The sequence below is a fragment of the Hemicordylus capensis genome, chromosome 4 (assembly GCF_027244095.1).
Source record: "Hemicordylus capensis ecotype Gifberg chromosome 4, rHemCap1.1.pri, whole genome shotgun sequence".
Lineage (NCBI taxonomy): Eukaryota > Metazoa > Chordata > Lepidosauria > Squamata > Cordylidae > Hemicordylus > Hemicordylus capensis.
The window spans coordinates 321,694,768-321,717,452 of record NC_069660.1 but is presented as its reverse complement, the minus strand read 5'-3'; the positions used below and the strand labels follow the sequence as shown (position 1 = coordinate 321,717,452).

Below are 22,685 nucleotides of genomic sequence, written 5' to 3'. Positions count from 1 at the left end.
TTGCAGGCAGGACTCTCTCTCAGCCCCCCCATCTTGGAGATGCTGCTGCCAGGGAGGGAACTGGGGACCTTCTGCTGCTCTTCCCAGAGCGGCGGCTCCATCCCCTGCTGAGGGGAATCTCTTCCAGTGCTCACACATGGAGTCTCCCATCCATATGCAAACCAGGGTGGACCCTGCTTAGCAAAGGATGCTCACTGCCCCACGACCAGCTCGCCTCCCACCACCCGAAAACCCTTGCCCGGCTGCCTGCAGGCGATCTGGGGGCTCAGTCCCTCCCTGGAAGCATCCATTCCCGGGGTAGGGAGGGAGGCCGCCAACGAACCCTGTGGCAGCCCTGCATGTCGCCCCTCTGGCTGTAGCCCACGAGTCGGGCGGGCGTGCCGCTGGCTGCCCGGCGTGAGCTGCGGCCGGGAGGGGGAGCGGAGGAGGCTCCCTCCAGACGAGCGCAGTTTTCTCCGGCAAGGAGCGCTGCCCGCCCCCTTCCCGGCTGCTCCAAGTTGCCGCACCAGGAGCCCAGAAGATCGGCGGCGCTGCGCCCGCGCCCAGCCGGGCTCTGGTCGGGCTCCAGCAGCTGCGGAGGGGCTGCTGCTGCTGCTCTGTGCCGTCGGGCGGGGGGCCAAGCGGGAGCTGCTGCGCTCTGGGCCCCTCCTTCCTCCCCTCCCCTCCCCTCCCGGAGGCTGGCAGCAAAGTCCCGGCTGTGCGAGCGGCGGCGGCGGCGGCAGGCCAGCCAGCCAGGAGGGGGCCCGGCAGAGGCGTCCAGCGCGGCGGAGCGGCCGGTGACGGTGAGCCCCTTGCACGGTCGTGCCGGCGGGGGGAGCTGGAGCTGGGCCGGGGCGGGGGGGGGCGCGCGTGCTGGGCTCGGCGGCCGGGGCGGATGCCTCCCTCCGCGGGGGCTGCTGCTGGGCGCAGGGCGGGCGCGGGGGGTCGCCGCCGCCTCCGGGGCTCTCAGACGTCCTCCCCAGCCGCGTAGCCAAGCGAGGAGAGGCGAGCCCGAGTCGGGAAGCCACCCGTGGAGCAGCGGAGGGGGCGCTGGCTCTTGCTGCTGGCCGGCGCGGGGGGGGGGGGGCTGGCGGCTGAGCTGCAGTGCTGCGGCCCCCGCCTGCATTGCAGTAAGGCCGCCGCCGCCGCCTCCTTCCCCGCTGCAGCCCAGGAGGAGGCCTCCCTCGAGCCCGCGAAGGCCTGGTGGGCTGGGTGTGTCTCCCCGCGCCGCCCGCGCCAGGGCTGGCTGCTGCTCCCGGGACGGGAGTCGGTGGAGGAAATGTGGGCAGGAGGAGGCTGGAGGCGAGATGCTGCTGCTGCTGGTGGAGCTTTGCAGGGCCCTCCTCGGCTGCGGGCAGCCTCCCTCCCCAACCGACGGGCAGGGCGGCCAGCCCCAGAGGCTTCCTGGGGAGGAGAGGCTGGAGCGTGAGGCCTCCTTCAGGGAGGTCTGCCCCACATCAGGGCCTGTGCTACCATTAGGCCTACTAGGCAGCGTCTAGGGCGCAGACCTCAGAGGGGCACAGAGTGTAGAGCAGGGATTCTCAAACGTTGGGTCCCCAGATGTTATTGGACTTCAACTCCCATAATCCCCAGCCCCAGTGGCCTTTGGTTGGGGATTATGGGAGTTGAAGTCCAATAACATCTGAGGACCCAACCTTGAGAATCCCTGGTGTAGAGTGTCAATGTGTTTGCTTAGGGCGCAGAATAATCTGGCACCCCGTCACACTGTGTTCCCCCTTCCTTCCTGGGGGGGGGCAGCATCAGCAGCAGGGGGGCCTTGGCAGGTCCCCACAGGGACAGAGACAGCCCCAGAAGTGGCTGGCAGGAGCCGGGTCTTGCAGCCCCTTCCCTGGCCTTGACGGACCCATTCCTCTGGGCTGTTGGAAGGATCTGGGAGAAGAGAAGCGTGGAAAGGGCCGTCCTGGGCCCTAGACTCATGCAGTTCTCTTGACCTCTTGGAGGCCTGCTTGGGGTCCCCCCCCCCCGCCCACCCATCTTGCAGGGCTGGAAGCTGCTGGCAGGTGGAGGAGGCAGAAGTGGGGCCCAGGCAATGGGTCCTCCTCCTCCTCCCAGCTCCGCCTGGGCTGCTGTGCTTCAGCGGTGGCAGTGACCCGGGGGTGCGTGTGTGTGCTCTGAGAGTGGTGCCAAGTCCAGCACCGGCCTCTTCATTACTGCCTGGCGGAAGCAACGGAGTTGTGTGTCTGTGTGTGTTGTGCTGCTTTCTGCTCCCAACGATGGTGGAGCTGCTGCTGCTGCTGCGTTTGAAGCGGTGGCTGGCCAGCCTCCCTCTGCAGGCTCCAGCAGCCCCTTGGGAGGCTGGGGCTTGGCTGGCCTGGCCCGGCCCAAATCGGCAGCCGGCTGTGCGGAAGAGGGGCTCCCACCATGGAAGAAGCCTGCCCGGCGGGGGGGGGGGGAGCCCCCTCCCCTGTGGAAGCTTGGGCACTGCCAGCGGAGGGTCCCAGGCCTCCTGCTGCGGTGCCTGGGGGGGCTTGGGAACTGGGAGTCTGGCTGCTGCTGGCTGATTCCCCCTCTGCGGGGGGGGGGGCATCCCTGGAGAAGGGCAGGAAGGAAGGGGCAGCTGCTGCCTGCTTGGGCAGGCCTGGTCCCTGGCAAACGGCCAACTAGGCAAGTGGCCAACTAGGGCTCCAGACCCTGGGGCTGGTGGGAGATTCTGCTCTGCTCTGGAGGGTTGGGGTCCTCCAGGTGCCCAACTGTGCACACGCAAGCTTGGCTGGAGCTACACTTGAGGAAGGGTTCTGTGTAACCTGGAAGCTCACACTTCTCAGTGAAACATATTGCTTGCTTTGCATTTTTTATCCTGTGGGACCAACACAGCTGCTACATCAGTTTTCAACTAAACAACAAACCTGTAGCAGCTGCAGGAAGGCAAATGGAGTGGGTGGGCTGCATGCCAGAAGACCTCCAGTGTTGGCCCCACAGGACAGAAAGCACCAGGCAAGCAATATGTTTCACCAAGAAGTGTGAGCTTGCAGGTTACACGGAACCCTTCCTCAAGTGTCGTCATCCAAAGCTCAACAGGAAGTGGGGTGTGTGTGCTTGTGTGCAGGCTGGAGTTGGGCCCTGTGATGCTGAATGTTTAGCAGGGATTCTCAACGTTGGGCCCCCCAGATGTTATTGGACTTCAGCTCCCATAATCCCCAACCAAAGGCCACTGGGGCTGGGGATTATGGGAGTTGAAGTCCAACAACATCTGGGGACCCAACCTTGAGAATCCCTGCCCTAGATGATGCAGCTGCAGCAGCCCCCTGTGCCCGGGAAGCCGGGGGGGGGGGGGAGACTTCCGTGTGGTGCAGGAAATCCTTTCCCGCTGAGACACAGGAGTCCTGTTTGCAGGCTGCGTCCAACGCACGTGCCGCAGTCCAGCCAGGTCCCCTCTCCAGGGAACACGCCCCCCCCCCCGATGTGCACGTGTCTGTACTGCCCTCAGGCCAGGCCAGCCACCTCACTTGAGGGCCAAAGAGCTGCCCCAGGCGGAAGAGGAGGCGTGGCGGGGGCCGCCTTGGAGCACCCCAAGCTTTCCTTTGCTGGTTCTCTTTTCCTCGGCAAAGGCTGCAAGAGAAGGGCAGGTCGACCCATCCGCTCCCCACACTGCTGCGAAGCCCCTGGAGAGGCCTGCCTGGGTGGCACTTCTGGTCCTCAAGCGAGGCGTCAGGGCTAGGGAGCACGGACGTGCTTCGCCTGGCCAAAGAGAGGGCCTCCTCCGCTTTCCGTTCCGGGCATGTGGGGGGAGGCGGTTTGTGCCTAGTTTGGGGGGTGCTTTGGCTGGTGCTTCACTTGGGGTGCTGCTGGGGGTTCCCTGCAGCGTCTTGGCTGGTTTAGCTCCTGCTGCAGGCTGGATTCCGGCACAGGAGGCCTCCGTGGGCTTTGCGTGTCTCTCCTTGCGAGGGTCTGGTGGTCCCGGGCCTTTCAGGTGTGAAGCACTTCCTTGATGCTGCAAGGCTCCTTGGGGGCTTCCTGCTTGATGCCCCCCCCGCCTGCCAGTTCTGGGTGTGGCTGTGATGGCAGAGGCTCCCCCCCGCCCGTCTCTTGTGGGGGGGGGGGCTGTAGACTTGAGGGGACGAGGCGCCTGAGCAGCTGCTGCACTGCGGAGGGCCTGTGGTGGGTTTTCTGCCAGGGCTGCTGCTGGACACGTCCTCGGAGCGCCTGGGCTGGGTCCCTCCCTGCCACTTGTTGTTGTGATGGGAGCTGCTGGCAGCTGGTGGGCCCCGTGGGAAGAGGCAGGCTGGCCCCTTTGTGAAATCCCTTCCCTGGGTGGCGAGCTTGCTTGCTGCAAGGGGGATTGGTGCTCCTCGCCTGGAGACCTCCTGAGCAAGCTTCTGCGCTCTCGTCTTGCTTTGCAAACCCTGTCTCTAGAAAGTAGCCTGGGGGGCTGGCCTTGGGGGAATCCCCCCCCCACACAGCGCACTTGCAGAGCTGGCCAAGCAGGACAGCCAGTTGGGGGATCCTTGGCAGGATCCTTCCTTGCAAGGGGAGCAAAGTGGCCCCTGCTCTTGCGGTGACCAGTCTGCAAATAGGATGGATATCTATATACCGATTTTCAACAAAAGCTCCCCTAAACCTTTGTTTTATTTTCAAGAAAACTGTTCCCAAGGTGATTTACATAGACAAATAAAATAAAATGACTCCCTGTCCTCAAAGGGCTCACAATCTAAAAATGCAACACAAGATAGACCCCAGCAGCAGCCACTCGAGGGATGGAGAGGGCCAGTTGCTCTCCCCCTGCTCAATAAAGAGAACCTTTGCTCAATTGCAAGGGTTGTTTCCCAGAGTATGGGAAACACCTCTATGGGGCAGCAGCCATATAGGAAAATGCAGAGAGGCATCATCTCATACTGTGCGGGAGATGGCCATGGGAAACCCCTCCTGTGTTCTCCCAAAGACAGCCACAGGGCTCTGGGGGCACCAGGCGTTGACTCCAGGGCACACTTTACCTTTTGGGTATCCGCACATTAAAACATCCAGCCTCCTGCTTTCCCAGACAGCGGTCTACTGCCAGTTCGAATCTGTCCAAAAAAGAAGCAGCATAAAGTGGATTTTTTTCCTGACCCCGACAGAAATCGGGTGAGGCTCTAAGAGGTGTCGCTATAACTGAGCGGATGGGTTCAAAGAACCCGCCAGCTCCTGAGGGGCCCCCAGCGCCACCCTCCCCGTTTTCTAAATTACCTCCCTCGCTCTGGTGCCGCCAGAGAGAGGGGTGAACACAGCCCCCCCCTCCCCTAGCTGCAGCCCTGTCCGAACCGAGCGTGAATTGTCCCAGATCTGGCCCGGACTTCGGTGCGAATCCGATAAGCGAACACCCGCCCCCTCCATTCCGAGGGAAAAGTCCCTTCTGGTTTTTCACACCCGGCTTTTAGCTCGGCGCATCTCCTCCGGAATGCAGGGGCTGCCTTCACAGATCGGCCCCGAAGTCCCTGCGAGCCCTTGGCACCGGGTTCGGGTTTCCACTGCGCCGCCGTGAGAGTGCAGCCCGGGGAACTGTAGCCGAGGAACCAGTTGCAGGGGAGTCACGGCAGGACGGAGGGAGGGCCGGCCCCTTTCAGCTCGGCCGGCTTCCCAACGGCATCTGGTGGGCCGCTGTGCGGAGCAGGAGGCGGGGCGAGATGGGCCTCCTTGCGGGGCCCGATCCAGCAGGGCTGTTCTTAGGAATCCACACCTTTCGCGTCGGTTTGGGGGGCCACTCCGAACTCGCAGCGAAGCCTGCTCTCTGGGGAAGGCTCCTGCTGCTGCCGCTGCCGCCGCTGCGCTCAGGTGGACTCAGGAGCAGAGGCCGGGGCGGGGCTGCCCGCTGCAGCGGTGCAAGGAGGTGGATCGGGGCGGTGGGAGGGCTGGAGCCCCCCGCCCCCACGAGTCAGACGGACCCGCGGCGGGCCAGCCGGCCACTTCAGGAGCGCCTGCTCTGGCTGGCAGCGGCTTCCTCCCGCCGGCGGCGCCTCTGCCCGGCAAGAGAGCGCCTCCTTCCCCGCCCGCGCCCACCCGGCGGCCCCCTTGCGCGCTCCGGCGGCCACGGGCGGGCTGCTGGGGGGATTAGGCTTCCCAAGGCCAGAAATAGGCCGGGCGGGGAATTAGGCAGCTTGAGCCCCAAAGCGGCTTACGCGGGGGAGGGGAGAGGAGAGGCGGCGGTAGCAGCCTCCGCCGCGGGGCCCAGCAAGGGCGCATCTTCTCGAGTCGGCGGCGCTGCCTGGGAAGTCGTCGCAGGGGGCGCGCGCGCGCGCGCGAGGAGAAGGAGGCGGGAGCAGCCGGGCTGACGTCAGCGGCCCCTTCGGGTTGGCAGGGGGGCGGGCAGGCGCGCTCCCGGCTCCTCCTGCACTGCCCGGGCTGGGCTGATGTTGTGCGGCGGCCGGCGCAGGGACTCGCTCGTAGGGAACGCGCACCTGCCCTCCGGCGCTCGAACCAGGTACGGGGGTGGCGGGGAGCGGGAGGCGCTGGCGGCAGCAGATCCCACCGGCTGGGCGTCCCCGCCCGCATCCCTCCCCCGCTGACTCTGCGCAAGAGCGGCTTCTTCCCCAGCGTCAGCACTTCCACTGCCCGCTTGGCCTTGTGGCAGGCGGTTCCGCAGCCTGGCCTCTGGAAGGGCTCCTCTCGGAGCTGGCAGGCCGGCCGGCCGCTCTTACTCGCCCCACCCGGCCCGGCAGTGCCTGACCTGCTTGCTTTGCCCCGGAAGGGTCGCACTCAGGCGCTGGGATGATCTCCCTCTGGTCGCGCTGCTGCCGGGGAGGGACAGCTGCGCTCTCCGGAGGCTTCTGCTTCCCAGAGGCTTTGTCGTTTCCTTCCCCCCCACACGCACTTCTCCTCCTCACTGCGGCCTTTGAGGGGCTTGCCCAAGCCTGGCGCTGCCTGCGACTGACCGATTCCGGCGCTTGGGCCCTCTAGCTAATATTGTCTGCACGGGCCGGCAGCAGCTGCCCAGAGTCCTGGGCTCGGGGGTCTTTCTAGATGCTTAGGCTGCAGAGGGTTGTGGCCTCTCTAGGAGCCATGATGGGGCTCGGTTCTTGCTCTGTGGCCACTGGCAGAGGAGCTGCCTGGCCTGGATCTCTTGACGTGATGGTGGCTCAGGGCTGGTCAGGGCTCCTGTCTTTGTTGGTGTCCCATGGAGGCAAAGGGCAAGAGGGGAGGTCCCTGCCCTGATGAGCTTCCAATGGGGAGGTTTCTGGTGTGAGGAGGCCTAGCTGTGACCAAGATCCTGGGTGGGTGTGGCTCTGGGCCTCCCTTCCTCCGACCTCAGCTCTGTCTGTCTGTCGTCCCCCCCCCCGGCATCGCCTCAGCCCTCCTGTGTGCCCCCCCCACTGCAAGGGTCCCCAGCTGCTGCTGCCACCGCCCTGTGCTGGCTCCTTGAAGCCTTTTGCTCAAGTGCAGTCGCTGCCCCCCCCCCGATCATGATCCCGGCCCCCCTGCTGTCCTGGCGGGCTGTTCTGCCTCTCTCAAGCAAGGCAAGGCCTGGGGCCAGGGGAGGAGGGGATGCGGGGTGGGGGGCGGGCAGGGGGGCTGCAGGGTCACCAGCAGAGACCCGGCCTGGGCTGCTGCTGCTGCCGCCAGGGATGTGCCTTCCGGGGCATGGCACACGGTCGGTGGCCCAGATGCTGCCCCAGCCGCTCTGCAGCTCGGGATGGAGTGACGCACACCACGGGGCCACCAGTTCCGGGGGAGTCACAGCAGGCGAGAGGGCCGGCCCCTTTCCACTCCTGCCTGTGGCTTCCAGCAGCACCTGGTGGGCCACTGCGCGGAACGGGATGCTGGCCGAGATGGGCCTCCTTGGGCCTGACCCAGCAGCAGGGCTGTTCTTATGGCCCCCATCGGCCTTCGCTGCAAAAGGGGGCCAGCCAGCTTCCCTCTTCCACTGGGGCACAGCCTAGATCATCCCTTCTCCCCCCCCCCCCGCGGTCCTGTTTCTCCAGGCTCTGGGGAGCAGCGGGGGGCCCTGCGTTGTGGGCTTCCCTCCTGGGCACACGGCCTCCCTGTGGGGATCACACAGCCCGTCTGATTCCGGGTCAAATCTATTGATTGTGTGTCTGTTCTTCTAAACCATCACCTGCTGCCCTGCTGCTCCAGGCGGCTTCCAGTGACCAGCCAGCATAGACATCTGGGGAAGCCCCGCAGCAAGAGAGCAGCAATGCAACCAGCCGTGCTGAAGGGGGCCGCTGGCTCTCTTGGCCTTTTCTGGGCGTTTCTCGAGGACATTTCGGACAGATTGCCTAAGGCCCGAGTCTCAAGCTGGTGTGCACAGCTTAAAACCAAAAGTGAAACGCAAAAACCATGAATGCCATTTTAAACTCATCCAACTTTCCAAAATAGTCTTAGCAACAGGCCTGAGGAAACAGGAGTGTCTGGAGTGATTTTTTAAAGGCAGCCAGAGACGGAGAAGCTCTGGGAGCAGCCTTTGCTCGGGGGGGGGGGCAGGCTGCTTGCAGGGAGTGCATTCCCCAACCCCACCCCAAATGCAAGCGGAGCACTTTGTAAAAGCCTGCCAAGGAAGGCCGGCTGGAAGAGGAAAGTCCTGAGCCTCTGCTTAAAGTCTGGGGTGTGTGTGTGTGTGTGTGTGGAGAGAGAGAGTAAATGGAGCTCCAGAGGCCTGTGGCCAGCCCAGAGAAGGCCCACTTCCCTCTCTTAGCCACCTGGGCTCGGGAAGGTGGCTGGTGGGGGGATGGGCAAGGAAGCCTCTCCAGGAGGCTTTTGGTGCAGGCAGAGCAGTGTGGGCAGAGGTGGCCCTTCCGGTCGCTTGGCCCGAAGCCACCTTGGACTCTGAAGGCAATCTGCAGCATCTTGAATCCTGCCGGAAAGAGCCGGGGGGCCAGTGTCACGCCGACAGGCGCAAGCCGCGAAATGGGCCAGGCGTCTGCCAGGGCCCTGGTCAGCCAGCCAAGGTTTATTGACAGCCCTGGACCAAGCCAGCCGGGGCTCTTGCTTCTGCCTTTGGAGCCGGCTGTAATTGCCAAAGGGGCTTGAAGGGCCTCAGCAGCCCCACTTGGAGCACACTGCAGGAGTCTGAGCCAGGGAGTCTCCCCGTCGGGGCCCCAGATGTTTAGGTTTGGGTTTTCAGGTTTGATTTTGAAGAGTTTTAGAATTGCTTTGTACTGTATTTGGTATTTTCTTTCCGCTCTCTTTAGATCTGTCATGATTGAATGTGTTTTTATTTCATGTTTTAAGCCTCTGTTGTGAGCCACCCAGAGAACAACTTGTTATTGGGAGGCCAACAAATAAAGTTTATTATTTATTTAATTACACAGTCAGGCAGGTGTTATTGACTGGTTTGTTTTATCCAGACATCGAGTCCTTCCCAAGCACCTGGGATGGCTGAATTTTATCATCAATGTTGTTGCTGTTGTTATAGATATTGTTGCAGAATATAGGCTGTTCCCAGTAAAGTTGCTTTTTGTAATTGGCTGATGGTGATTTCTGTGGCCCCTCTGGTGTTGAGGTGCTCTTCAAGGTCTTTTGGAACTGCACCCAGGGCGCCAATTACCACTGGGATTATTTTGGTCTTCTTCTGCCACAGCCTTTCAATTTGTAGATCTTTGTATTTGGTGATTTTTTCTATTTCTTTTTCTTCTATTCTGCTATCCCCTGGTATTGCTTTGTTGATTATTTTGACTTGTTTTTCTTTCTTCTCGACTACAGTTATATCTGGTGTATTGTGTGGCAGATGTTTGTCTGTTTGTCGTCGGAAGTCCCATAATATTTTTGCATCTTCATTTTCTACCACTTTTTCCATTTTATGGTCCCACCAATGTTTGGCTACAGGTAGCTTGTATTTTTTGCAGATGTTCCAGTGTATCATCCCTGCTACCTTGTCATGCCTTTGTTTGTAGTCAGTCTGTGCGATCTTTTTACAACAGCTGATTAGGTGGTCCACTGTTTCATCTGCTTCTTTACAAAGGCGGCACTTGCTGTTTGTTGTGGATTTTTCGACTTTGGCTCTTATTGCATTTGTTCTTAGTGCCTGTTTTTTTGCAGCCAGTATTAAACCCTCTGTTTCTTTCTTCAATTTGCCATTCTTAAGCCATTGCAGGGTCTTGGTGATGTCTGATTTTCCACTTATATTGTGCAAATATTGACCATGCAGGGGCTTTTTTTTTCATTTTTCTGCTCGGTTCTTGACTTGTTCTTTCTTGTAGGCCTGCTTTGTTTCATTGGTGTTGAATAGTTTCTCGTTCTTGACCATTTTAAGTGCATCTTCTTCACTGTCCTTGATATATTCTTCAAGGCCTCTTTTCTCCTCCTCTACTGTTTGATGGACTTGCAGCATTCCTCTTCCACCTGAGCTGCGAGGGAGGTATAGCCTATTTACATCACTGCGGGGGTGCAGAGCATGATTGATGGTCATGATTTTCCTGGTCTTACGATCCAGCGTCTCTAGCTCTGCCTGGGTCCAGTCTATTATTCCTGCAGTGTATCTGATAACAGGTATAGCCCAGGTGTTGATGGCTTGTATGGTGTTCCCGCCATTGAGTTTGGACTTCAGGATTTTTCTAACTCTCCTGATGTATTCACTTCCAATTTTTCTATTATTTATTTATTTACTTACTAGCCGACCCGCCCAGAACATCTGTGCGTTTTTTGGGGCCGGCTGTTCCCCGCCCCCATCCTGTCCCACTCTCTCTTTCCCCCTCCCCCGTCTCTTTCCCTCTCCCCCCACCCGCCTCACTCTCGACACAGTGACAGGCTGCCCCTTCGTTGGCCAGACCATCTTATTGAGGTGGTATTTATTTCTCTATGTAAACTGCTTTGAGAACTTTGGTTTTATTATTTATTCAATTCACTTTTATATATTTATTCAATTTCTATACCACCCTTCCAAATATCCCGTTTTAGAGCAGGATATAGATATTCATCCTCATCGTTGTTGTCATAGTCAAAAAGGCTTTATGGTACCTCCAGATGCAGAGGTAGTCTATCTCAGGATGCCAGCTGCTGGGGAACAAACTGCTTCAGAGCTTCCCAGAGGGACCTGGTGAGCCACTATGATGCTGAACTAGATGGGCCTCCTTTTGTCTGAATCAGGAGGGCACTTATAAACCGGCACCATCTTGGATCCCCAACCTAGACATGAGATATACGCTTGGAGAGGCATTTCCTGTGAGATACGGCAAGGCTCTTTATAGTAAATGTATCTTCTTTTTTATTGGTTATGGATCCTTTTCAGCTTGTTCATCCTGAGGATGGGACAGGATTATTGGTTGGTCCACGTGCATGCTTGAGCCTTGTCCTTGGTTGATAGCAGCTGCTGCGGTGGGCTGGCTTAGTGGGTAGAGAGGCTAGCTAATAGGTCTCTGGCAGAGACTATGGGGCCCTCTGCTGCCTAAAGGTGGTAGTTGCTTGTCCACTCTCTTTGTCAACCAGATTGCCTTTCTGCAGGCTTGCTGAAGCTCTCAAAGATCTCTAGAAGGTTAGCGAGGCAGACTTTCTTCTGCTAAAGCCATGCTGATTCTCCTGCAGAAAGGCTTGTGCAGTGATGGGAAGGATGGGAGGGAGGACTAGGCCTCACTGCTGGGAGCAACTGCTGGGAGGGTGGACCAAGCCAGGCAAAAACAAAAGGACTGCTACACTCACAGCCACCAGCAACGGAAGAGAAAGCTTTGTTCTGTGCCAAGAACATAGGAACATAGGAAACTGCCATATACTGAGTCAGACCATTGGTCTATCTAGCTCAGTATTGTCTTCACAGACTGGCAGCGGCTTCTCCAAGGTTGCAGGCAGGAATCTCTCTCAGCCTTATCTTGGAGATGCTGCTGCCAGGGAGGGAACTTGGAACCTGCTCTTCTCAGAGCGGCTTCATCCCCTGCTGAGGGGAATCTCTTGCAGTGCTCGCACATCAAGTCTCCCATTCATATGCAATCAGGGCAGACACTGCTTAGCTATGGGGACAAGCCATGCTTGCTACCACAAGACCAGCTCTCCTCTCCTAAGAGAGTGCCCTGAGGAAGCAGCTGGCTGAGAAGCTGCTGGGAAAATGGGAGGCCACAGTCTGGAGGCTGGAGACAGCAGCCAGGAGATCCCTGCCTGTGATTAGTAGGTTAGGGGTGTGAGGGAAGCTATTTTCCTTTATTGGGTTGCCTGGGTAATGAAAAACTGTTCTCTCTCTCTCGCAATCTGCTCTGTTAAAAGACCATTGTTCTCATTGCCTACCTGTTTCTTTTAATCTGATCATCAGCCCTTGTTGGTGAAGTGTGCATTTTGGGTCTGCCTTAGCCACACACCTCTGGAGGCCCAGGAATGCTCAGCCCCTTCTAGGGAGGGTCTTGCCACTTTAACACCCACCCCAGGAATGTTCTGTGGAGAGGGTGGGTTTCCCACATTAAGATAAAGTGGGTGGGGGCAGCCTGCTGCGAATCCCTTACAGTCAAGGGTTCACCTCAGTGAACTTCCCCCTCTGGCTCTGGTGACAGCTTGTTCTTCTACATGCTCAATAATGTTACCCTAATGAATACTTCCACCCACTTACCCAGATGTGGCAATGTGTTGTGAAGCTAGCTAATTTTCTAGGATCCCCCACTCAGTTTTTTTAAAGTTAGTGTTACACTGGCTATTTTCTAGTGCTTTGATATGGAGGCAATTTTAGGGACAAGATGTATATTTTTGTTAGGGATGTGCATGGAAATCTTCGGCGCCGGTGGGGGTAGTGCTTTAAGGGCGGGGGAGGGTGTACTCGCCCCTCCCGCCGCATTTCCCCTGCCAGCGCGCTGTTTTTTTGAAGCCCCTCGGGGCGGCAGCGTTCCTCCCTGCCGCCCAATTTCCCCCGTTGGCCGGAAGTCGCGAGTACGCGTGCGCCCGTTGTGTACGCGCGCACACTGCAGAAGGGCGTGCGCGCACGCACGCAACAGGCGCATGCGCACTTGCGATTTCCGGCCAACGGGGAAAATGGGGCGGCAGGGAGGAACGCTGTCACCCCGAGGGCCTTTAAAAAAACAGCGCGCCGGTGGGGGAAATGCGGCGGGAGGGGCGAGTACACCCTCCCCTGCCCTTAAAGCGCTACCCCCGCCGGCGGCGAAACCGCCCCCAGTGCCGAAACGTTTCAGAGGCCTTCATAATGGCCTCTGAAACATTTCGGGTACATGCCTAATTTTTGTTAGAAGTTCAGCAATTTTATATTTGGAATGAGGCTGGATGCAGTCTAGGTCTTGGGTCTGCTGGTTGACCACACTGCCTACCTGCTGCCTTGGTGTCTGTGTTCCCTCTCACAGAGATTCCCAGATGTTGTTGACTGATTGATTGATTGAGTCCCATCAACTCCTTGGTGTCGACTCCAAGCGACCACAGAGATGGATTCTCTCCAGGATGATCTGTCTTCCACTTGGCCTTTAAGGTATCTCAATGGTGCGTTCATTGCTGTCATCAACGAGTCCATCCACCTTGCTGCTGGCCATCCTCTTCTTCTCTTTCCTTCAACTTTTCCCAGCATTATGGACTTCTCAAGGGAGCTGGATCTTCGCATAATGTGTCCAAAGTAGGATAGTTTGAGCCTGGTCATTTGTGTCTCGAGTGGAAATTCTGGATTGATTTGTTCTAGGGTCCATTTGTTTTCCTGGCTGTTGATGGTATCCTCAAAAGTCTCCTCCAGCACCCAAGTTCAAAAGCGTCCATGCTTTTTCTGTCTTGCTTCTTCAGAGTCCAGCTTTCACATCCATAGAGTGTCACAGGAAAAACCATGGTCCGAATGATTCTAAATTTTGTAATTATAGACACATCACGGCATCTAAATATCCTTTCCAAGGCCTTCATTGCAAGCCTACCAAGTGCTAGTCTCCAGCGAATTTCTTGACTGCTGGGTCTTTTACTGTTGATGGTCGATTCTAAAAGGCAGAAGCTATCCACCACTTCAATGTCTTCATAATCAATTCTGAGGCTGGTGGCTGTACCTGTTGTCATTAATTTAGTTTTCTTCACATTCAGTTGTTGACTACAACTCTCATAATCCCCAAACAAAAGCCATTGCAGCTGGGGATTGTAGTCAACATCTGGGAATCCGTTAGAGGAAACACTGCTTGGTGGTACCTTTCTTACTTTATTCTATACATTCTAGCCAGGTTTCTGTTCTCCAGGAGAGGAGAGCTGGTCAGGTGGTAGCAAGCATGAATTGTCCCCTTTGCTAAGCAAGGTCCACCCTGGTTTGCATTTTGGGGGGAGACTACATGTGAGCACTGCAAGGTAGTCTTCATAGGCGGTGGAGCTGCTCTGAGAAGAGCATCTGCATGCAGAAGGTTCCAAGTTCTCTTGCTGGCGGCAGCATCTCCAAATTAGGGCTGAGAGAGACCCCAATCTGCAGCCTTGGAGAAGCTGCTGCCAGTCTGTGCAGACAATACTGAACTAGATGGACCAATGGTCTGACTCAGTTTTATTTATTTATTTGTTTGTTTGTTTGTTTGATAGACCGCCCTTCCAAAATGGCTCAGGGCTGTTTACAATTAAAACAAACCACTAAAACAATAAAGAGCTAAAACAAATTAAGAATGACAGTCAGACCCATCTCCTCCGTCAGAAGGAGAAGGCAGCTTCCTAGATTCCTATTGTGGTTTTGAATAACCCTCCAGTCTCCTTGAGAGAGTTCACTCTCTTGCCACTTGCTGGCTTTTAGTGCCTTTCCCCCAGTCCTCTTGTGTTTGAGAAGTTCCCACCTTTGGAGTCTGATGCAGCCCTGGTGGTGGGCTTTCTTGGCACTTTTTTGCTTGCATGGCTGTCGCGTTTGGGTAAAGCGCCAGACCCTTCATATATTTATTTGATTTATATACCGCCCTTCCAAAAATGGCTTGGGGTGGTTTACATCAACATAAAAACAATTACAATCAATTACCGTATTTTACGGACTATAAGACGCTACGGACTATAAGACGCACCTTAATTTTAATCCAGTTTTTCAGAGTTTTAACATAGTAAACTGTTAAAACATATAAGACGCTCCTGAATTTTGGCGGATATTTTTCGAGGAAAAAAGTGAGTCTTATAGTCCATAAAATACGGTAACAGTTAAAACCATTTAAAACCAACATTAAAAATTTAAAACCGTAAATCTAATTAAAAGCCTGGGTGAATAAATAAGTTTTCAGTGCCTTTTAAAAAGTTGCCAGAAACGGGGAGGCTCTTATTTCAACATGGAGTGCCTTCCAAAGTCCAGGGGCTGCAGAGGAGACGACCCGTTCCCGAGTAGCTGACATGATTTGGCGGCAGCCACAGGCAGACCTCTCCAGATGCTCTTAGCAGGCGGTGGGGCTCATGGCGAAGAAGACGTTCCCTTAAATACCCAGGGCCTACGCTGTTTAGGGCTTTATAGGTAATAACCAGCACCTGGAAATCTATCGGCAGCCTGGAAATCTATCGGCAGCCTGGAAATCTATCGGCAGCCTGGAAATCTATCGGCAGCCTGGAAATCTATCGGCAGCCTGGAAATCTATCGGCAGCCTGGAAATCTATCGGCAGCCTGGAAATCTATCGGCAGCCTGGAAATCTATCGGCAGCCTGGAAATCTATCGGCAGCCAGTGTCGTTCCTTCAACACAGGAGTAAGATGGTCTCTCCTAGATGACCCAGAGACCAGCCTGGCTGCCGCATTCTGGACCAACTGCAGTTTCCGGGCTATGTACAAAGGCAGCCCCACATAGAGCGCATTGCAGTAGTCCAGCCTAGAGGCTGCCAGCAGATGTACCACAGTTTTGAGGTCATTCATCTCAAGAAACAGACGCAGCTGGCGTATCAGCCAAAGCTGATAAAAAGCACCTCTGGCCACCACTTCAACCTGGGACACCAGGGAGAGGGCCGGATCCAAAAGCACACCCAGACTGCGTGCTTGCTCCTTCCGGGGGAGGGTGACCCCATCCAGGAACATGGGCAGCAGCAGCAGGAAGAGGGCTTGGGGCCTCCCTCTCTGTACCACCAAGACAGGCCGCATGGAGAGGAGCTGCCCCCCCCCCACAGAAGAGACATGGCCACCAACCCACCCCAGAGGAATCTGCTGCCCTGGGGAGCCAGGAGGGCCCCTCCCTGCTCTCCCTAGAGAAGGGCTCCCCAGCCTCCGCTTCTGCTGACCAACTCCTCCTGCCTCTCCGTGCTGCCCGTTTGCCTTGGCCTGAACAGAAGGACAGCCCTGCTGGGTCAGGCCCAAGGAAGCTCATCCAGGCCAGCATCCTGTTTCACTCAGTGGCCCACCAGATGCCCCTGAGAAGCCCACAGGCAGGAGTTGAGGGCATGCCCTCCCTCCTGCTGCTGTGGCTCCCCTGCCACTGGAATTAAGAGGCCTCTTGCCTCTGAGGTGGCCTCCAGACTAGTAGCCCTTGATAGACCTGCCCTCCATGTGTTTGTCTAAGCCCCCTTTCAAGTCATCCAAGCTAGTGGCCATCAAGACATCCTGTGGCAGAGAATTCCAAAGATTAATAATTAGGTGCAGAGTGAACAAAGCAAGTGCCTCTGGCCCTGGGGTCCCAGTTTGCCCATGCCACAGCCCTGGATCACACAGTGCTGTGTGCAATTGCATGCAGGGCGGTCTCTGGCGGCCCAAGGCAGTTAGTTTGCAGGGCCCCCCCTCCTGACGAGCCAGTGTGGGTCTAGCCCTGCCCAAACCCGAAGAGTCTCTGCTGCTGCGCTGCAGGTGTAGGGTGGCCCCGGGGGCTGCCCCTCAGCCCACCCTGGTGTGGCTGCTGCGGGAGCTGGCCGGTCCTGCTGGCTGAGCAAGGGTCCCCCGAAGGCCCCCTTCGTCGGTCCGTCTGCGTGCAAGGGTCCCCCTTCGTCGGTCCGTCTGCGTGCAGCAGCAGCAGCCACGGGCTGAGCGCCTCCCTCCCTCCTCCGGCTGGTCCGGCCCGGGGGGAGCGCCCAGGCCTGGCTGGCTCGGCGTCCTCTTGGCCGCCCAAGGAGCCGCGGACCCCCAGCCAGGCTCTGCAGCCCCGCCCTCGCCGCCCCCCCACCCCGGGAGAGGCTCCCTCTGGGCCGACGCTCCTCCGGGGACAGACAGGCCGCTGCGCTTCACCCCGCCCGGCTTCCCATCTCACGGAGGACCGGGGGGGGGGTCTGGGGCGGGGTTCGAGCCGCTGTCTGGCTGCAGGAGTGACGGCGCTTCCAGAAGGGTTAGGGTAGGGCGGGGGGCTACGGCACCGGGGATGTTCCCTGCTGGGATTTCCCCCAAATGCAGGGAGATCTGGAGACCTGCATATCAGGCGGGATCGGACTCTGATCAATAAATTCGCGCTTCAAACAAATGCCGGCGATGCAGGAGATTTTGGAGAGAGGAACCACAGGAAAAGAAACTCCCTCTGACTAGAGGAGAGACTTTTTCTCCTTTGGAGCCGCCGCACGACGACGCAGCCGTGTTGCGGGTCACTTCCACTTCCAAACACGCATCCAAGGGTTGCAGTTCCATGCAGGTTTCGGGTTTGTGTGGCGTTTGGGCGTGTAAACGACGTACATATAAGGAGAGGAATCCGTGAGATCAGAATTAAATACAGATACTATTTTATTTTATTTTTTAAACTTTACTGTGATTATGTCTGAGACCAAGTCCTGGTGTTGTGTGTTCCTAAAGTGCACACGTGCACTGCTTCTTATATAAACACATCTTATGGACATGGCCTAGATAGAATTCTGCAAGTGTGATGATGGGAGTGTGAATCCTTTGCGGAGTAAGAATCCTCCATCTCTAGAACTTTCCCAGAGAGCTCTTGGGAGGGGCGGGGCTGCCTTGGTGGGGAGGGGCCCTGCTTGTGGAACATGCTTGCCAGGCCACCTGGACCCCCCCCTTTGGCTTCTAACTGCCCCCCCCCCAAAAGGTTGCTCTTCTCTTCTCTCCAGGGCGCTTTCCAGATTCCAGGCTGTCCAGCAGTGAAATGCTTCAGCTTGGCAGGATTGTTTTGAAAACGTCAATAGCTTGCACAGCCCTCCTACCACAGGAAAAGACAGCTATTTCTTTTGCGACGCACGTGCAACGTTGTAGGACTAAAATGCAAGGATAGAACCCCAAAGGAGGCATCGGAGATGGGAACGGCACCTTGCTGATAGCGCAGGGACTGCAATGTCGGAGCACAGGCAGTAGGAAGCACACTTGGTGGACGGTTGTGACACTGTTGTACGGTGTAATCTGGAAAGCGCCCAGTTTTTCATTGGTTCGCTTGACCGTCTGCTGCGGTATTCTGTGGTTGAAACAGTGGTTCCGTTCCTGAGCCCTAGTTTTATCAGTGGCTCTCTCTTGTCAGCTGCTCTGCAAGCTTTTTAAGTTGGAAGTGCAAACCTGTTCAATAAACGATATTCTCTCCCCACCTCCCTGTGGACCTGATCTGGGGATCCCCCCCGGGTGGGGTGGGGGGCTTAGAGCCGCAGCCCTGGCACTGTGAGCCCCTGGGTTTTTTTGTGGGGGGGGGAGTAGAGGAGGCCTGGGAGGGTCCCCCCTTTCCCACATTGCATCAGGCTCCAAGGGAGCTGCTTAAATTTCCCCGGCCTGCTGGCTTGCCTCCAGACACCCGAGATCAGCCCGCCCAGCTGCTTCCCTCTGTCTTTCTTTAGCACAAAGTGGCCAGGATCCTGCTTCTCTTGCCCCAGAGAAAAGGCACTAAAATAAAGGAAGGCAACGAGAAGTCCAGGAGGAGAACACCTCAGCCCACCTCAGACAGAACAGGATCCAGCCCCCAAATCTGGATCCTAGCAAGTAGCAAGCTGGGGCTTTGGTGAATTATGTGGGGCCAAAAAGGGCAGCAGTGGGTGGGTGGGAGGGTGGGTTGGTAGGTAAGACCCCCCACCCACATGCCCCTGCAGTAGCAGCTCATCCTAACAAGAGCGGCGGGGGGGGGGGGGCACCAGAGGAGGTGCAGCTGCCTCTGCTTCCAGGCAGCAGCTCAGCTTGCTCTCTCTGTGACCTGGGTGCCAGGCTGCCTGCAGGCTGGGCATTCGTCAGGTGGAGCTGTGCGGCCGGCTGTGCACTCCTACCTGATGAATGCCCAGCCTGCAGGAGACGGAGGAGCAACCGGAGCTGCCTCCTTGCTTGGGCCACTCCTGCGCCCGCCGGCCTTACCTGGCCCGATCCTCATGGCGGCGGCAGGGGAAGGTGGCTCCCCCTCCCCCCCATGCTGGGAGTCCAGTGGAGCTTTGCATGTGGCTAGTCCTGCTCCGAGCCCCTCCCACCCCCCAGCAGGCCCAGGGGACGCTGCCTCGGCTCCCCCTGCAGAGGGCTGCGGCTGTGGGCTAGAAGCCGCCCCGGCCACCTCCCACGGAGCCCTGGCCCAACTCCTGCCCGCCTGCCTGCCTTGTGGCCCCCCCCCGCCCCCACATCGAATGGAGCGGTTTTGTGTGGCTTCCGCTGGGTGGTGCAGAGTAACTGCCGGAATGGGCCGGGGTGCCGGGGGGGGGGTTGCACCGGGACCCCTCGGTCTCTCTGACTGGGGGTGGGCATGGGGGCCATCCTGGGGGCTGCGGTCACGGAGAGCGCCTGCTTCTGGCTCGGCCACGGCATCTCTGGGCCTTGGTGGAGCTCTTGGTTGTGTCTTGGATGAGGTGGGAAGAGGGACTCTGGGGCCACCGGCTGCGTGAGGAGGGGCACCCCACCTAGATGGTGGGGCAGGGCTGGCTGGTGGGTGTGGCAGCGACTGAGGTGCCCCCCCCATGGCTGGAAGCAGCCCGTGTGTGGGAGGAGGGGCCCCTCCCATGTGGCATGGGAGGGGCCCCTCCCATGCCACAGCTGCCGCACATTGAGCTGCACATTGAGCATGCCACAGCTGAGCATGCCACAGCTGAGCATGCCACATTGAGCATGCCACAGCTGCCGCACATTCATAGCTGCCGCACCTTCAACAAGCTGCCCCCCATGACCCCAAGATCCCTCTCCTGGTCAGTCACCGACAGCTCGGATCCCATCAGCATATACTTGAAGTTGGGGTTTTTCGTCCCAATGTGCATCACTTTACACTTGCTAACATTGAACCGCATTTGCCATTTTGTCGCCCACTCCCCCAGTTTGGAGAGATCCTTTTGGAGCTGCTCACAATCCGTTTTGGATTTCACTACCCGGAAGAGTTTGGTATCATCTGCAAATTTGGCCACATCGCTGCTTACCCCTGCTTCTAGATCATTTATGAATAAATTAAAAAGCACCGGTCCCAGAACAGATCCCTGGGGGACCCCACTTCTTACTTCCCTCCATTGTGAAAACTCTCCATTTATCCCTACCCTCTGTTTCCTGCCTTTCAACCAGTTAGCAATCCACACATGTACTTGTCCACTTATCCCATGACCACTAAGTTTCCTCAGGAGTCTTTGATGAGGAACTTTGTCAAAAGCTTTTTGGAAGTCCAGGTAGACTATGTCAACTGGATCACCTTGATCCACACACTTGTTGACACTCTCAAAGAAGTCCAAAAGGTTGGTGAGGCAAGATTTACCTTTGCGGAAGCCATGCTGGCTCACTCCCAGCAGGGCCTGTTCTTCTATGTGCTTTACAATTTTATCCTTGAGGATGTTTTCCATCAATTTGCCTGGAACAGACGTTAGGTTAACCAGCCTGTAATTTCCCGGATCGCCCCTGGATCCCTTTTTGAAAATTGGTGTTACATTTGCTACTCTCCAGTCCTCTGGTACAGAGCCTGATTTCAGGGATAAGTTAAATATTTTAGCAAAGAGGTCGGCAATTTCACATTTGAGTTCTTTGAGGACTCTTGGATGGATGCCATCTGGCCCTGGTGATTTGTTAGCTTTCAGTTTTTCCAGACAGTTTAGAACATCGTCACTTCTATCAGATGCAGCTCTCTAGCCTCCATCCCTATAAAGCCTGGTTCAGGAACAGGTATATGCTCAGTATCCTCTGCCGTGAAGACAGATGCAAAGAACTCATTCAGCTTCTCTGCAACTTCCATATCCTCTTTAATAATCCCTTTCAGTCCCTCATTGTCTAATGGTCCAACTGCCTCCCTGGCAGGTTTCCTGCTTCTGATGTACTTAAAGATGTTTTTGTTATTCCCCTTGATACTTTTGGCTAAATGTTCCTCAAACTCTCTTTTTGCCGCCCTTATTGTAACCTTGCATTTCTTTTGCCAGAGTTTGTGTTCCTTTCTGTTCTCTTCGTTTGGACAGGCCTTCCAATTTCGGAAGGAAGTCTTCTTCCCTTTTATGGCTTCCTTGACGGTACCCATTAGCCATGCTGGCATCCTCCTGGACTTAGTGGTACCTTTCCTCCTTTTGGGTATACAATCTAACTGGGCTTCTAGTATTGTGGTTTTGAGTAAACTCCATGCACTCTGGAGCGAAGTGACTCTCCGGATTTTCCCCCTCAGCTTTCTTTTCACCATACTCCTCATTCTGGAGAAGTTTCCTCTTCTGAAATTCTAAATGTCTGTGTTAGACTTCCTTGGTGATTCTCTTCCCGCATATATGCTGAATTTGATGGCACTGTGGTCACTGTTCCCTAAAGGGTCGATGACACTGACGTCACGAACCAGGTCCTGGGTGTCACTCAGAATTAGGTCCAAGATCGCCTTCTCTCTGGTTGGTTCCATGACCAACTGTTCTAGGGCACAGTCATTTAGCGTATCTAGAAATGTGACCTCTTTGTCCTGACTTGAATGTGAATTTACCCATCTATGTGTGGGTAATTGAAATCACTCATAATTACAGCCCTGCCTCTCCTTGACGCCTCCCTGATTTCCTCCTGCAACTCCCAGTCACTGTCGGCATTATGATCTGGAGGGCGATAGCACGTCCCCAGTAGCACGATTCCTTTCCAGCCTTGTATAGTCACCCACAGGGTTTCTGTGGAGGACTCCAGTCCACCCAGGTTTTCTAGCTTGTTAGATTCTATGCCTTCTTTAACATACAGTGCTACCCCTCCTCCAAGGCGCCCCTCCCTGTCCTTTCTATAGAGTTTATATCCAGGGATAAGAGTGTTCCACTGGTTCTCCCTGTTCCATCATGTTTCTGTTATGCCCACTATATCTATTTCTGCATTAGCCACCAAGCACTCCAGCTCACCCATCTTGGCTCGGAGGCTTCTGGCATTGGCATATAAGCACCTATACGTTGAATCTCTCACCTGATGTGTGCTATTCTTTTGACTCTTTGACCAGCTGGCACAGCCTTCTGTCTTCTCTTTATGCAGTTCTGCTCTGTCCCCTTCTGTTTTATCTGAATCCTTTGCAGCCTCACACTTTAAAGGATGGCTTTTGCCAAACGGGATACTGCCCAGCTCCGGTCGGCTGTTCCCCATGCATCATTTTAAAAGCTGCTCTGCAACCTTTTTGATTTTAAGTGCCAGCAGTCTGGTTCCATCTTGGTTCAAGTGCAGCCCGTCCCTTTTGTACAGGCCTTGCTTGCCCCAAAATGTGTCCCAGTGCCTAACAAATCTAAACCCCTCCTCCCGGCACCAACGTCTCAGCCATGCATTGAAACCCTCAGCTCTGTCTGTCTCACTGTACTGGTGCATGGAACAGGTAGCATTTCTGAGAATGCTACCTTGGGGGTCCTGGACTTCAAAATGCTACCTATCAGCCTAAATTTGGCTTCCAGGACCTCCCAACTACATTTCCCCACATTGTTGGTGCCGACGTGCACCACGACAGCTGTCTCCTCCCCAGCACTGCCTAGGAGCCTGTCTAGACACTGCGTAATGTCCGCAACCTTCGCACCAGGCAGGCAAGTCACCGTGTGGTCAACACGCGGGTCACAAACCCATCTCTCTGTCCCTCTAATGATCGAATCACCAACTACAAGGAGGCCCCCACCCCCCAGAGGAGTATC

The 22,685-nt window shown here is 56.5% G+C and overlaps 2 protein-coding genes across 5 annotated transcripts in view; one reads left to right on the top strand and one right to left on the bottom strand.

Annotated features, from left to right (window-relative positions):
- Positions 1-265: 265 nt before the first annotated feature.
- LOC128323265 (uncharacterized) lies at positions 266-1,105 on the bottom strand. The gene has a single exon (XM_053245993.1). The coding sequence runs from the start codon at positions 1,103-1,105 to the stop codon at positions 266-268; it is 840 nt and encodes a 279-aa protein (XP_053101968.1).
- LOC128324524 (protein lifeguard 1-like) overlaps positions 433-22,685 on the top strand; it is a 31,233-nt gene continuing 8,980 nt past the window's right edge. The window contains exons 1-2 of one of the 4 annotated variants that reach the window (XM_053249206.1): positions 433-782; positions 13,176-13,297. The gene's annotated coding sequence lies outside the window, so the exon portion shown is untranslated. Of the gene's footprint in view, positions 783-6,240; positions 6,395-13,175; positions 13,298-22,685 lie in introns of those variants that run through there. The other 3 variants (XM_053249207.1, XM_053249204.1, XM_053249205.1) reach the window with 3 other exon arrangements.

Coding starts and splice junctions, on each gene's coding strand:
- LOC128323265 (XM_053245993.1), bottom strand. CDS start 1,105: ATGCAGGCGGGGGCCGCAGCACTGCAGCTCAGCCGCCAGCCCCCCCCC.